Here is a 15150-nt window from a genome sequence, read left to right on the forward strand (position 1 = left end):
TGCTTCTTATCTAATAAACCACCTTATCATTCTACAGTGTAACAAAAGGCTAGCTTTATTAATCCTTGATGTTCATCTGACACCTAAAGTCAACTAGGAGGAATTCTTTTTTTTTTTTTGCGGTACGCGGGCCTCTCACTGCTGTGGCCTCTCCCGTTGCGGAGCACAGGCTCCGGACATGCAGGCTCAGCAGCCATGGCTCACGGGCCCAGCCGCTCCGCGGCATGTGGGATCTTCCCGGACCGGGGCACGAACCTGTGTCCCCTGCATCTGCAGGCGGACTCTCAACCACTGCGCCACCAGGGAAGCCCAGGAGGAATTCTTAAACAAGGATCTCTGCTGCAGAAAACTGCATTCCTTGGGCAACTATCAAAACTGTAAGTTCATGTGATAAGATTACTGCCAAATTGGTGGATTTATTTCTTTGCCATTCAGGACTGGATTAATGAATGTAGTGAGTAGAAATAAACTGCAGCAAGTTAAATTAGGTACCTTTGAATTGGGTGAGTTAATTCGAATAACTGCTACGTCCCCTTTGACTCCATAGTTAATATGGGTTCTGGCTAAAAAGAGAAGGAAAATTTATTTGTAAACATGTTTATTGCTAAATAAGTATAAAAAGCAATGTAAGCATGTCAACGAGAAATTAAACTTACTCAGCAAAGCAGAGGACCTTGTAAAGTTGCGGCAAATATAACCTGTAAGAAAAAAGTATTTCAAAATTAGTTATTTTACAAAACAGAATTTCCATAGTACCTGCTATACATAACAAAGCTAGACTTTATAACAACCACGACAAAACAAAGTGTTCTAAGCCATTACTGTGAGCGCTGCTGTATCTTTTTGTTTCAATTATCAGGTCAAATGATTATCTGGATACTAAATGTGGTAGGTGGAAGAATGGCCTCTCAAGGATGCCCATGTCCCCAGAAACGGAGTATGTTAGGTTATATGGCAAAGGGAAATAAAGGCTGCAAATGGAATTAAAGTGGCTAATTAGCTGACCTTAATACAGGGTGATTAGCCTGGATTATTCAGGTACACCCCATGAAATTACAGAGGAGGAGAAAAGGCAAAAGAACCAGGGATGGCAGCATGAGAACTCATTTTGCTGGCTTTGAAGAAGTCAAGGAATGCAGGCAGCCTCTGGAAGCTAGAAAAGGCAATGAAATGGATTTTCCCTTAGAGCATCCTGAATGAACACAGCCCTACCAACACCTTTGATTTTAACCCAGTGAGACTCATTTCTGATATCCATAACTGTAAGATAATACATTTCTATTGTTTCAGACACTAAGTTTGTGGAAATTTAGGGCCACAATAGGAAACAAATACACTAAGAAATAAGTAATCTACAAAGCAATCCATAATGTTGTTCCAAATATATCTCAAGCATGTTCTCCAGCCAGGTCCTCTTGCATTTCTATGGAGACAGACTTTCCAGTGTCATGAAAAATAAAATCAAGGGGCTTTAGAGGCTCCATGTTTCTCTCTATCCTGCAGTTCTTTAAGGGAGGGGAAGCGAAGGCACAGAAAAAAGCAGCTTTATACTGCTTTCAAAGGCAAAACAACATACTATTTAAAAAAAAAAAAACTGTAGATGGCACCAGAACCAGAGTGGGGTGATCGCTGGTTCTGTCTGCATTTTTTTTTCTTTAAGCAATCCAAGTGAGCCCTCATGGTGCAAAGACAAAGGACCCGAGAGTCCAAAGCCTTTGGTTCGACCATCAAGTTTATTATTTACTAGTTGTATGACCATGTACAAGTCTCTCAGAGCATTTCAGTGTTCTTATAAAGACAGAGTAAAAGTGATGTAATGATTATAAAAGTACCTATAAGTCAAAGTCCTACACCAAAGTAAATTAAGATAAGAGAAGCCAGCCATCTCCTCAATCTCCAGTGCCTCTACTTCACTAATGATATACTTCCCTTTGCTTTTCCATCATTTGAGATCTGTGTCATCTGTATTTGTGACTCTTCCTTCTTTATATCCGTATCATGGCTCCACAAAGCCTTATCTTGAGATTCTGTCTACAAGGGTCTTTGCCTTCCCTGCCCAAATTTTTATCTTTATTACTCACTGTTTTGTTCTCTAATCGCTGCATCTGTAGCAGGTGTTTCCCCCAACTAAACTGTAATCTCCTCCAACATCATCTCATAGTCATTTATTCCACAACAAAAATCTAGTGTGGCCTAGAGTGAACAGAAAGACAAAAATCCCTGTCTGTGTGGAGGAGGTGAAAACAGGCCTGGCATAGAAAGGAGTTTCCCTATAAAGTAGAAATTCTGTGGGAGGGGAGCCAGATAATAGGCAATTCTAGCTAGAACAGGGTAAACTGAACTAGTGAGAAGGAACTGATCAGGAATGCAGGATGGGAGAAGATGGGGTGCAAAGACAGATAAAAGACAAGAAACATAAATATATTAATAAATATGTTAGAAGATAAGTGCCTACGGGGGGTTGGGGGTGGGGGTGGGGTAGAAAACAGAGCAGGTGAAGGGGCTTGGACGTGGGTTGTAATTCTGAAGACCAAATATTTGAGACAACAGGTTTGAGCTCATTAGCTTATAAACCATAAACTCTCATCCACTAACCTACCTTCCCCCCCCCATACAGACATACACAAAACCTCCTCTAAATCAATAGAGACAAGAAACAAAGAGAAAAACAGCAAATATACAAACATGCTGGAAAACAATTTCAAACCACAGTCAACTAAATCAAGTTGAAGTACTCGGTAACTTTGCTTTTGGAATCCAGCCTTCCTCACTTCCTAATTAGGAGAGCTTACTTTAGAGCAGCGGTCCCCAACCTTTTGGGCACCAGGGACAGGTTTCATGGAAGAAAATTTTTCTATGAACCGGTGGGGCCGTGGGGTGGGGGATGGTTCAGGTGGCACCGGCCTGCAGCCCCGGGGGTTGGGGACCCCTGCTGTAGAGCAGCTGGGTGAACTTTAGCCTATATTTCCTGTGCCAGCAAAAGAGAGAGAAACCTCTGGCCTACTTTGTAATCATTTAAATAATTTAACTCGATAAGATACCTACAAGATCGAAGACTACAGCAGTGCAGAGAGCTGGATTATGCTAACACAAATTTCAAATATTCAAGTGTTACTTTGGTTGTAACAATCAACAGCTTTTCTCACTATTCAGTACTGGGGGAAGGGACAGGATTAAGGAAGTGAGAGTCAAATTTAAACATACACCGTCTACTAAAGTATTTGCCTCCAATTCATTTCCTGTGAAATTATTCTACCACTTAGGTAATCAGGAATTTGGATAGAGTAAGAGTGGGGATTAAACAAGATATTTTGGTCAAGATGTGATTTTCATTTGATAGACACACTCAGAATTATAGCACTCAGGCAGGAATGGGTTAAAACTTCAAGAAATACAAAGCAGCATCAAGAGATTTTAATCATCCATCATTAAACGTCATAATCTCATTAAATGTTTGGCAATGCCTTGGCATAGACTTTCAATTAGGGTTAGGGTTAGGGTTAGTCTGTTGAGTCTAAATGGAAATCCAGGTGTGCAGGTAAGTTTAAATTCACTTTCTAGACTTTTTTTCAAAATTTATACATTGCTACTAAAGGAGCAATCGCTAGAATAAGCCATATTTTTTAATTTTTAAAATTAATTTTTATTGGAGTATAGTTGATTTACCATGTTGTGTTAGTTTCTGCTGTACAGCAAAGTGAATCAGCTATACATATACATATATCCACTCTTTTTTAGATTCTATTCCCATATAGGTCATTACAGAGTATTGAGTAGAGTTTCCCTGTGCTATACAGTAGGTCCTTATTAGTTATCTATTTTATATATGGTAGTGTGTATGTGTCAATCCCAATCTCCCAGTTTATCCCTCCCTCCCCAAGCCATATTTTCTTATAGGTTAAAACACAATGCAAAATATATACACACATGTGTATATATATATTTCTATAAAAAAACATAGAAAAACTAGGCTTGTAACCTTTTATCACATGTAAAATGTAAAAATTACTTTAAAGAAGTCTCGTATCTGTATCAATAGAATCATAGTTCTTCAGGGCAGGAAAGCGTTATGACAGCTAACGTTTATTAACGTTAATAGTAGCACTTACTCCACGAAAAACTGCTTTATACCTAAAATAACTCCTTTAAAGCTCACAAGGTGATATTATTCCCCATTTCACAAATGAGAAAACAGACATAGAAATTACTTGCCCAAGGTCACCAGAGGGTAAAAGGCAGAGCTAGATTCAAACCCAGAAGTCAGACTCCAAATTTAATGCTTTTAATTGCATTACCTCAAAATCAATGGAGGGGAAGCTCAAAAATATACATTTGATTTTTTTTTTTTTTCGGTATGTGGGTCTCTCACTGCTGTGGCCTCTCCCGTTGCGGAGCACAGGCTCCGCACGCACAGGCTCAGCGGCCATGGCCCACGGGCCCAGCCGCTCCGCGGCATGTGGGATCTTCCCGGACCGGGGCACGAACCCGTGTCCCCTGCATCGGCAGGCGGACTCTCAACCACTGCGCCACCAGGGGAGCCCACATTTGATATTTTTAAAAGTGTTAAACCAAAAATGTGGAAAATAGACAAACTGTCAGGTCACATGACCAAATGCTAACAGTAGGTATGTGAGTAGTAAGGGAATGGGTGATTCTTTTTTTCTTAATCCCTTTCCCCAGTCTTCACAGCATTTCAGTTTTCTGTAATCTTATGATTGACGCGCGCGCACACACACACAAAGCAGTCCTGTGGAGACTAAAAACACTGGTCGAAATAAGAAAGCAGAAGAGATTCAATCATTCGAAATTAGTCCCTTACAGTAAAGGGAGATTCCAGGCACTCCTCCAAAAACAACATACGGTATTACCCCAGGGGTTCAGAAGGAGGAAGGCATATTATAAATTATATTTCTAATTAAGTAACCGATATTAAGTACAACATGCAATAAAAAGTCACATTTCACCTTAAGATTTGAGATGGAAGGAAAATGCTTGATTTTCCAGTCACCCACTTTAACGCTTTCACTGCCAGTTTGAAGACAAAAAGACAATATAGCTAATGCAAGCTAACTGGGTATCGTCAGAAACAAGGGTAGAAATAGTTGTAAAATTATCTAACATCTTGCTCCTTAAGAAAGAGGGTATCTGCGTATTTTTTTAAAAAATGCTTCTTCTAGCAAATTGCAGGATCTGCCGCTTGAAAATCAATATATTATACGTTCATACTGGGATTATTGGAACTGCAAGAGTTGAGCTTCCTACTGAAGTGTGGTAATAGGTACAGAAAAGGTTTTGGGGAAAAGGGGCAGGGAATGGCAGTAATTTGTAAGGCTGGTTAATTTCATACAAGGTTTTAAGATGCCTCTTGTTACACGCAAGGTGCAATGGAGCCACAAAGATGTGACAGACTGGACTGTCCTAGTCCTCCCAATCTCGTAAGAACAGGCTCAAGGCCATCATTAAATGAAATAAGAGGAGACCAGCGGAAAGTGCCAGACCGGGTGGACAAGGCTCAGAAACGTTAGGGCTTATGGAGCCCGAAATCGCTGCAGGACTCATGAGAGAGGAAATGTCAGTCCCTGCGCCAGGGAACAAGAGACCAGATCCCAAAGCAGCATCCCTCCCCCTTATCCAGGGCTGGGACCCTGGGCCGGGGCAGGGAGGTGGCAGCGATGGGGAGACGAGGCTCCGGGGAAGCTCGGGTCTCCGTAGGAGTTCTGCCCGGGGCTGGTGGGCGCCCTCAACCAGGCCTCACCTGGGCAGCGGAACATCCTGGAGGCAGTGAAGCGGCTGAGGCTGCCAACTGCCCGGGAGGCCACCATCTTGAGCAGCAAAGGACGAAAGTGGAAGGCGCTTCAAGTCGGGGGAGCCAAGCAGAGGACTTTTCTTTCCATAGCCTGGCTCTGGCCAGGCGCCCGATGTACTGCCTGACTAAAACCGCTATGGAGAACTGCCGCCGGTTCCTTAACCCCGCCCTTTGCTTCTGGCTAACCGGGCGGAAAGGACACCTTCTCCGTGGGGAGGAAGGAAGGTCACGGAAGAGGGGGACAGAGTTCCGGATTTTCCAGTCAGGCAGCCGGAGGGCAGCCCGGAAGGCCTGCGAAGCCCGCGGAGCCTGTGGGAAGGGTGAAGGGTCTTTTCTAGGCAGGGCCCGCCCCTTGGTCCAGTCGGGGCCCGTTGCTCGGGTCCAAACCTTGCCGGCAGCAGGAGTCTGACCCCACGAGAGCTAAGGTGAGAAGGCGCGGGTGCTCGGCTTTCCGCCTGGCCTTTCCCCGGCGAGGTCCGCACTTCCTTTCCCACCTACTACGCCCGCGGCCGCCTCCTCTACCTGGGGTAGTGGAATTGGAGGGAGCGGAAGGAAGTTTCTCAATGGGCGTCTCCCGTACCAGTGCAATTTGGGCAGTAATTTGGCCTAGCCTTCTGTCTGTAGCTCAGAGCAGCGGTGTCGCCTGTGTCTTTTAATTTATCACCGTATGTTAACGAACTGTTGGTTTGTGTTTGTGTCGGTTTAAAGCGCTGGCCTGTGTTCCAGTGTTGTTGTTTCACCTGCTTTGCCTGAAGCCAGGCCGGCGGCAATAGAGATTCGGTACAGGGCCCGGGGTTTACCCCTTTTATGTTACCGAGGGTGGGTCTCGGTCGTGTGGCTTTTTCGGGACTCGAATGTGGGAGGAGCTGAGACATTCCTGTGTCCCGCTCCGAGATCTAGGGCTCAAGATTATTTTCTAATCCAGAGGGGACCCGGAGATCATCTGGTAATTCATCATCCCCTTCACTTTATGGGTGAAGCCCATGAATCAGGGTGAGTGAGTTTACCCATGGCCACAGGTGGTAGAAATAGGCCTAGAGGTCTGCTAACTTCTAGTCAAGAGCTCTGCATTGCCTGAAAGCTGTTTTTGTGCTGGAAAGATAGGCTTGAGTCCTGGAATCGAGTGATTGACTACAAAAAGTAATGTTGAGGGCCCTCTAGGCCCTTTCACCGCCATCTCATTTAATCTTCACGATCCCAAAATTGTTATTTACATTTTGTAGGTGAAGTTTGGGAGGCTCGGAGATTATGTAAATTTTCTGGTAGGTGGCAGAGCCAGGATTCAGCCATAAATTTAAGTCTCACTGTTCACCAGATTGCCTGTTCCGCAGGAGAGGGAGAAGGAAGAGGCGAGGGGAAATGGCAGGGAAGTTGAGACCGAAGTGAGGAGTATGGAAAGAAAGAAGAGAGGTTTCTGTTTAAAGTTCAGGTCAAATAGTGAATCCCCCATCACTGTGAACACCTTAAGCAGAAACTGCATGAGCAATGATCTCTTAATTTGCAGAAGGGATTCTTGATGACCTCCAAAGGCCCTCCATCTCAAAAGGTTTTTACAGTTCAAAGCTTGCCTCCTGCCGACATAATGCTCTTTCTGCATCTAATTCGGTGTAGCACTTACTGTTTAGATCAAGAGTGGCAAACTTTTTCTGTAAAGGGCCAGATAGTAAATAGTTTAGGTTTCACAACCCACATTGATCTCTGTCACATATTCTTTGTCTTGTTTTGCTCTACAACCTTTTAAAAATGTAAAATCTGTTGTTAGCTAGAGGCCCATGGGTTGAAGTTTGCCATCCCCTGATTCAGGTCATCCTTTTGGCTCTTGATTTTTTTGTTTCCTGTATTCTGAGCAAAATCATAAGCTCCATCAAGGGCAGAAATGTTATGCTTCTCACTGTGTCTTACATAAAGGGGAACTAAATACATTTATACCATCACCCACTAAAATTAATAGCAAACACATGTATAACCCTTACTATGTATCAGGCACTGTTCTAAGTTCCATATATATATATATACCTCACAACAACCTATGAAGTAGGTACTTTAATTATCTACAGTTCACAGGTTCATCTTACAGATGAATTATCTACATCTTACTCCTAAAACAGAGAAAGAAAATGGCCTTTGGAGGTCATCAAGAATCCTTTTTGCAAATTAAGTAGCTTGCTTAGGGTCATACAACTAGGGTACAGCCAGGATTTGGATTGGGTGGTTTGCCTTTAGTGTTTGTGCTCTTAAGGATATTGTGGATTGTGTCTTAATGATACTGTAATAATGAGCTGTTAGAGCCACTCCATCTTGCTTTCATTACTTGTTTAGCCCCTTCTTCATGTTACTTGCTCCTAGGTTCCTGCAACTTCATGCATCTTTCTATAGTTTCACACCCTACTCAAGCCTACCCAGGCTCCCCAAATCCTTGAGTCAAAATGTATTTCCTAAAGCTTAAAGCAGATGACAATAACTAGGTCATATTTTGCTTAGTCCTTCTTTCTTTTGAAATCTGTCTCTACTTTTTATTAATTTTTGATGGGATGTATATTCTATTTAATTTTTTTCCCAGAAACTACAGGAAATCTAAAGAAAATAAATATACCAATAACTCCACCACCCAAAGATAACTACTGTTAAAATTTGCTGTGTATTTTTCTGGACTTTTTAAATGCATTTTTATGTTTTTATCTATCTATAAAGATATTAGTATATGCAGATTTTCTATAAAACTAGAATTATACTGTGCATTAAAAATAAGATGCTCATTGTAAAAAAATTTTTAAGAAGACAGAAGAATATAAAATGAAAGTCCCTCTTTATCTCTTCCATATATAGATTCATCTTTATGGATTTTCATCTCTTTCTGTCATAAAATGGAGTCTTACTATGTATATATTATTCTGCAGCCTGCTTTTTCATTTAATATATGTTGTGGACATCTTTCCATGTCAGTATATACATGTATGTTATTATGTTTCATTTTTCTTTACAAACTGCTGAACAGTATTCCATGGTATGTTTGTAATACTATAATTTATTTAACCATTTCCTGCTATGTGCATCTACATCTTGAGTATTTCTATTGGCTAGAGATCTATGATTGCTACATATACAACTTGAATATTTCTGTTGCTTAAAGACCAATAAGAAGAATTACTAGGCGCAGAAATTCACAATTCAGAATCTGAGAGATAAAAATTGCCTTCCAAAAAGGCTTTACCAGTTATACTTTTATCAACTGTATATGGAAGTGCTTAAATAGATCCGTTCTCACTAGAATTGTGTGCTAACCATATTTTTAATTTTTGCCACTTAATAACCCCAAAATGACCTTGTTTTAATTTAAAAAAATTTTTATTGTTAGTGAGGTTTAACATTTAAATTTTTATTTATTTGACTTTTTTTTCTTCTGTGAATTGCTCATTTGCTCATTTTTCCTTTTGGTCATGTTTCAGGAAGGAGCCTTTCAGCTGCAAATAACAGAAAATTAAACTTAAATTGGCTTAATAAAGGGGATTTGTTGACTCACAGAACGGAAAAGCACAGTGGGAAGGTGGGTTTCAAGATATGATTCAATCAAGGCTCTAGTTTCTTTTTTCTGAATTTTCAGCTCTGTCCTCCTTTGAGACCAGCTCTACCTTTACACTAGCTTTTATCATGTTTGCAAACTGCTGTAGCCATGCCAAGCCTCAGAAGGAAAGATGTATGTTCCAGAATTCCAGGCAGAAGACCTGAATGTCAGACTGACTAAGACCATCCCTAAATCGATACCAGTGGTCAAGGCAATACCATGCACGATTATTTTAGGCCTTGGTTGCCTGAACCAAAGAGAATGAGATTATTCTGATTGGTTTAAACCCTGGAGTTGAGCTGGATTCAGTCCCATGTAAACCACATGTGGCAACTACATAATGGGGTGAAATGGATATTGGGGTGAAAACCACAGATTCCATTATAGATTGTTTCTCTTTTTCCTGCAATTTGTAGAAGTTCTTTATGGAGTATGGGATTTAACCCTTTATTTTCCATGTTACACATATTTTCTCTGAATCTATTGTTTGCCTTTTAACTTTATTTTAGTGTCTTTTGCTATGTAGATATTTTACATGCTTATTTAATCAGTTCTTTTTGTTGTTCTTTTCCATTATGGCCTCTGGGTTTTATACCACATGTTGGAAGCCTTTCCCCAAGATTATAAAAATATTCTCTGATATATTCTTGTAGTAAGCTAGAAAAGTATATATTTAGATTAATGCATCTGTAATTTGTACTTATAGTGTGAGCTATGGATCTAATTTTTTTTCAGATGGTTAGCCATTTTCTCAACAAATCTATTGAATAATTCATCTTTCTCCCACTTATTTGAAATGTTATCTTTATTACATACTAAATTCTCATACACATGAGTATGCTTCTGAACTTGCTACATCCTGTTCTGTTGATTAGTTTCATTTATTCCTGTGCCAGAATTGAACTGTTTAATTACTGGTACTTTATAGAAAATTTTGATATCTGTTAGAGCAAGGTCCCCCTTTTTTTCAATCAGTATTTTCTTGACTAGTTTCATGAATTTTATTTCAAGAGGAACTTTACTTATGGGGATTTATATTCCAGACTCAAGTGGCATCAAATGTAGCTTCTGGTAAAGTGGTGCCCATCTCATGGGCCAATTTGTGTCTCCCTGGCCAGAGTCCCTCCCTTGAGTATACCTAGGCTGGTAAGCCTAGAGGTTGGACTCCTCCATCTCTTTCCAATCCATATATTTGGTAAATGTGATTTTTTTTTTCTTTTTGGAAGCCACAGGGCATCTCTTTTAGGTCAATGAAGACCTAAGAAAAGTTAAACAAGGCTTTTATATTGGCTGTTGCTGTGTAACAAATTACTCCAAAATGTAGCAGCTTAAAACAGTAAAAATTGATTATCTCATACAGTTTCTGACGGTCAGGAATTTGGGGGCAAATTAGCTGGACCGTTCTGACTTTGACTTTCTCATGAGGTTGCAGTCAGAATGCTGGAGAGGGCTGTAGTCATCTGAAAGCTTGTCTGTGCTAGAGGATTCACTTCCAAGCTCAGTCACATGGCTGTTGGCAGGAGGTGTCAGTTCCTCATCACCAGAGCCTCTTCATCGGGCTGCTCCTGAGGTGCCAGCTGGCTTCCCCTAGACCGAGTGATCTGAGAGACAGACCAAGACGGGAGCTGCAGGATCTCTTAACAGCCTAATCTCAAAAGTGACATCTCATCATTTCTGATGTATTCTTTTGTTTACACAGACCAACTATGTAAATAAAAATCAGGGAAGTGGAATTACTGATCAAAAGTTAGGTGCAGTTGCAGTTTTTTGACAGTTACAGTAATTGCTAAATTGCCCTCCATAGTGATGCATCTGTGGAGGTGCATCAGTTTACACCCTCAGCAGCAGTATATGAGAGAGTCTGTGTGTGTGCAGACTACCACATAATGAATATCAGACCTTTAAGTCAAATATTATACCTCTGTGCCGTTTTAATTTGTATTTCCCTTATGAATGAGATTGAACATCTTTTCATGTATCTGAGAACCATTTGTATTGATATTTCTATTTCTGTGACCAGTTGGTTCATATCCTTTGCCAATTTTTTTCTTACTGATTTGTAGGAACTCATTTTTGGGAATTTAGGGAAGTATTTAATATATTTTTTAATATAGAGGGGTTTATATTTGTATTATTTTGAAATAATATCAAGCTTATAAAAAAGTAGCAAATGCAGTGTACGAACTTTTTTTTCTTATAGCAGTTAAGATGTGATACTGCACTACCTCTGAATACTTCAGTGTGTATCCCCTTCAAATACATTCCATAAGGCATTCTGCATAATCACAATACAACCATCAAAATCAGGAAGCTCCCATTGGTGGCTTCATGATCATGTCCAGCAGGCTCTACTCCTTTGGCCCTAGAGAAAAGCATAAACTCTGGAGCTAGACTCTCTGGCTTCAAATCACAGCTCTGCCAAGATCTTACTAGTCTTTCAATCCCTGTATGCCTCCGTTTCTCATCTCTTAAGAAGGGTGTAATAATCATGCGTACTTCATAGGTCCTTGTGAGGATTAGATGGGTTAATGCTTAGATTAGTGGTTTGCATACTATGTCAGTGTAGCTATTTTATTAATAGAGGAAGGGTAGTTGGTAACAGAGTAAATTTTAAAGTATTTTATAGTAGTCATGGATGACATATCAGAGATCATAGACTACACTATAAGCTACAAATTGTTCAAATAACCCAGAAAGTCCTTTTGTTCTTCTCTTTTTAGATTTAAGAATGACTTCCCTCTTGACTTACACTTTAAAAAATCTTCCCAGTACATCACAATGGGCCCTCAGATTTTGTAAGTTTCATTTGTTCTTTCTTTTTAAGATTAGATTGGTTGTGTAAGCATCTTGCACAGACATGGAATTGTACTGCTTTTTGTAAACACTTTATTTTGTCTTCCAGCTGTGAGGCCTCTGAGCTGTTCCTCCCAGTTACAAGCTGCCGCAGGTACAGTAATTTGTAAAAAAAAAAAAAAAAAGAAAAAAATAGTCTGATTTAGAGTTAGATTCTAGAATCTAAATTTGTGAATTTTGAATAAAAACCAAAACTAGTTTGCTAACTCTCCCTTTTATTGAGCAACATGAACATCACTGTTGCCTTTAAATTAAAACAATATAGGACCAATCAGTAACGATAGTACATGGTGTAGGGTGGGCTCGAGGATGTTGACAGGAGGTTCTGGGATGTGGAGCCTGATGGAGTCACGGAGGTTCCATGAATCTTACTGGTCAGTTTAATCAGCTACTGGCTGTCAGTCCTAGAGATGATTAGCTTACAAACACTTTGGAGACTGCTGTGGAGCCAAAAGGTAACTTTTTAAACTTTCAGTGACAGGCTTCTCTGTTAATGAATATCTTCTTAGTCCATGTGCAGGAGGATGCATACATGAAATAGGTGTGACTGTGGAACCAGTTAATAACAGAAGGTTGTTTAGTCAATATGAAATGAAAAAGGAAGGAAATTTGTTGATTTTATATGGTCTTTTAGACCCTTGGTAAAGACTTCTTCACTGTTGAATACATACTTTTGCAGAACCTACTGTAGGTATGTATCTTCACTGGCCAGTGCTAAAAATACCCAGACAGGTTCTCCTTGCCTGGGTCCTGCATTGGCTATGACTTCTGATTTTGGTTTTATTATGGTGTTTCTACTTGAATAATAGCTTAATAGAAAAAGCATCTTACTAAGATTCAGAAGACCTCTGCTCTGTTCCAGTTCTACTTCTTTCTGGGCAGTTTGGCCTTGAACCGATCACTTTACTTCCCTGTGCTTTAGTTTCTTTATCTAAAAAAGAATAATAATTTTAGTCTTGTTAACCTCAAGTAGCTATGAAGATATCTCACAGCACTTTGAAAACTGTAAACTCAATATAAGTACAAGATGGGAATTCCCTGGAGGTCCAGTGGTTAGGACTCTATGCTTCCAGTGGTTAGGACTCTGTGGGTTCGATCTCTGGTTGGGGAATTAAGATCCCGCATATCACGTGGCTCGGCCAAAAAAAAAAAAAATATATATATATATATGTGTGTGTACAAGATGATATTTTTATATTGTTTTACATAAGTATATTATCAGGGGTCTGTTGCCTAATCTCACCTAGAAAAGTTTCAAGTTGTCATGTCACAAATATATTTTCTGTGGCCTCTAAATTCTAATTAGAATATAGATTTGTATAGGCTCACAAAGAATAATTCCTTTCTATCCCATTTCACCTTTTCCCTAATTCTAATGTTCACCCAGGACTTTGCAGTCAGACAGATAGATCTGATTCTTTGCCAACTGGAAGGTCACATTGAATACCAACAGAGGGAAGGCATTTTTCTGGCATATAGAGTATTCTTCTTCATATTGCTCTTAAAGTCTTTTGTGTTTCTGTCTCCCCAACTATACTGTGAGCCCTTCTGAGACTTAAGCCTTTTAGAGTCCCTGGTGTCTAACACTGTCCTAGCGATTTGTGTTAACGTTGATGGTGATAGTGGTGCAAGAGGGCACATGATAAGACAAAGGAATGTGACCAACTGATTTGAGGGGAGGGAGTGGGAATGTACCCATGCTGAACAGGTTTTAGGTTGCAATAATTTTGTAACTAATTCATCTTGAATTGCATGTGAATATGCTTGACAGTGCTATTAGGATGAAGGAATTAGAATAGAGGGATACAGGTTTATTGATGTTTCCAGGCATCAGATTGACTGGAAATGTGTCTGATGGAAATTTTGACTTATTCAATGGCTATATATACTATGCATCTTCCTTGACTTACAATAGGGTTACATCCTGACAAATCCATCATAAGTTGAAAATATTATAAGTCAGGACTTCCTTGGTGGCGCAGTGGTTAAGAATCCACCTGCCAATGCAGGGGACACGGGTTTGATCCTTGGTCCGGGAAGATCCCACCTGCCGCGGAGCAACTAAGCCTGTGCGCCACAACTACTGAGCCTGCACTCTAGAGCCTGCAAACCACAACTACTGAGCCCACGTGCCACAACTACTGAAGCCCATGCACCTAGAGCCTGTGCTCTGCAACAAGAGAAGCCACTGCAATGAGAAGCCTGTGCACCACAACAAAGAGTAGCCCCCGCTTGTCACAACTAGAGAAACGCCCATGCTCAGCAATGATGACCCAATGCAGCCATAAATAAATGAATGAATAAGTTTGTTAAAAAAAAAGAGAGAATATATTGTAAGTCAAAAATGAATTTAGTACATCTAATCTGTCAAACATCATAGCTTAGCCTAGCCTACCTTAAATGTGCTCAGAACACATTGGGCAAAATCATCTAACACAGGCCTATTTTATAATAAAGTATTGAATGTCATGTAATTTATTGAATATTGTACTGAAAGTGAAAAACAGAATGGTTGTATGAGTATAGAATGGTTGTAAGTGCATTGGTTGTTTACCCCTGTGATTGTGTGACTGACTGGGAGCTATGGCTCACTGCTGCCCAGTATCATGAGAGAGTATCATACCATACCACTTATTGCTAGCCTGGGAAAAAAATGAAAATTCAGAATTCAAAGTATGGTTTCTACTGAATGTGTATTGCTTTTGCACCATCCTAAAGTTAAAAATTCATAAGTTGAACCATGGAAAGTCAAGGACCATCTATTTATCTATATATCTATATCCACAGACATACATATATATAAAACAATGGTATAATACATGGCATGTTTTCTCTCTGCTTTGATTAATTTTTTTTAATGAAAGGTTTTTTTGTTTATTTATTTATTTATTTATTTATTTATTTTTGGCTGCATTGGGTCTTTGTTACT

The 15150-nt window shown here is 40.0% G+C and overlaps 2 protein-coding genes across 8 annotated transcripts in view; one reads left to right on the forward strand and one right to left on the reverse strand.

The window, feature by feature from the left end:
- The window catches only part of HADHA (hydroxyacyl-CoA dehydrogenase trifunctional multienzyme complex subunit alpha), a 40867-nt gene extending 34975 nt beyond the window's left edge, over window positions 1–5892 (reverse strand). The window contains exons 1-3 of the mRNA XM_082642308.1: window positions 5756–5892; window positions 657–698; window positions 493–563 (exon numbers count right to left, since the gene is read on the reverse strand). Of these exons, the coding sequence (XP_082498434.1) occupies window positions 493–563; window positions 657–698; window positions 5756–5822 (180 nt within the window). The 5' untranslated portion in view covers window positions 5823–5892. The remainder of the gene's footprint in view (window positions 1–492; window positions 564–656; window positions 699–5755) is intronic.
- Window positions 5893–6142: 250 nt separating this feature from the next.
- HADHB (hydroxyacyl-CoA dehydrogenase trifunctional multienzyme complex subunit beta) overlaps window positions 6143–15150 on the forward strand; it is a 37469-nt gene continuing 28461 nt past the window's right edge. The window contains exons 1-4 of one of the 7 annotated variants that reach the window (XM_082642312.1): window positions 6146–6231; window positions 9253–9350; window positions 12089–12163; window positions 12271–12315. In XM_082642312.1, the coding sequence (XP_082498438.1) occupies window positions 12097–12163; window positions 12271–12315 (112 nt within the window). In that variant the 5' untranslated portion in view covers window positions 6146–6231; window positions 9253–9350; window positions 12089–12096. The other 6 variants (XM_082642310.1, XM_082642314.1, XM_082642313.1 and 3 more) reach the window with 6 other exon arrangements.

This window comes from Mesoplodon mirus (genome assembly GCF_964341445.2).
Source record: "Mesoplodon mirus genome assembly, chromosome: 14".
NCBI lineage: Eukaryota > Metazoa > Chordata > Mammalia > Artiodactyla > Ziphiidae > Mesoplodon > Mesoplodon mirus.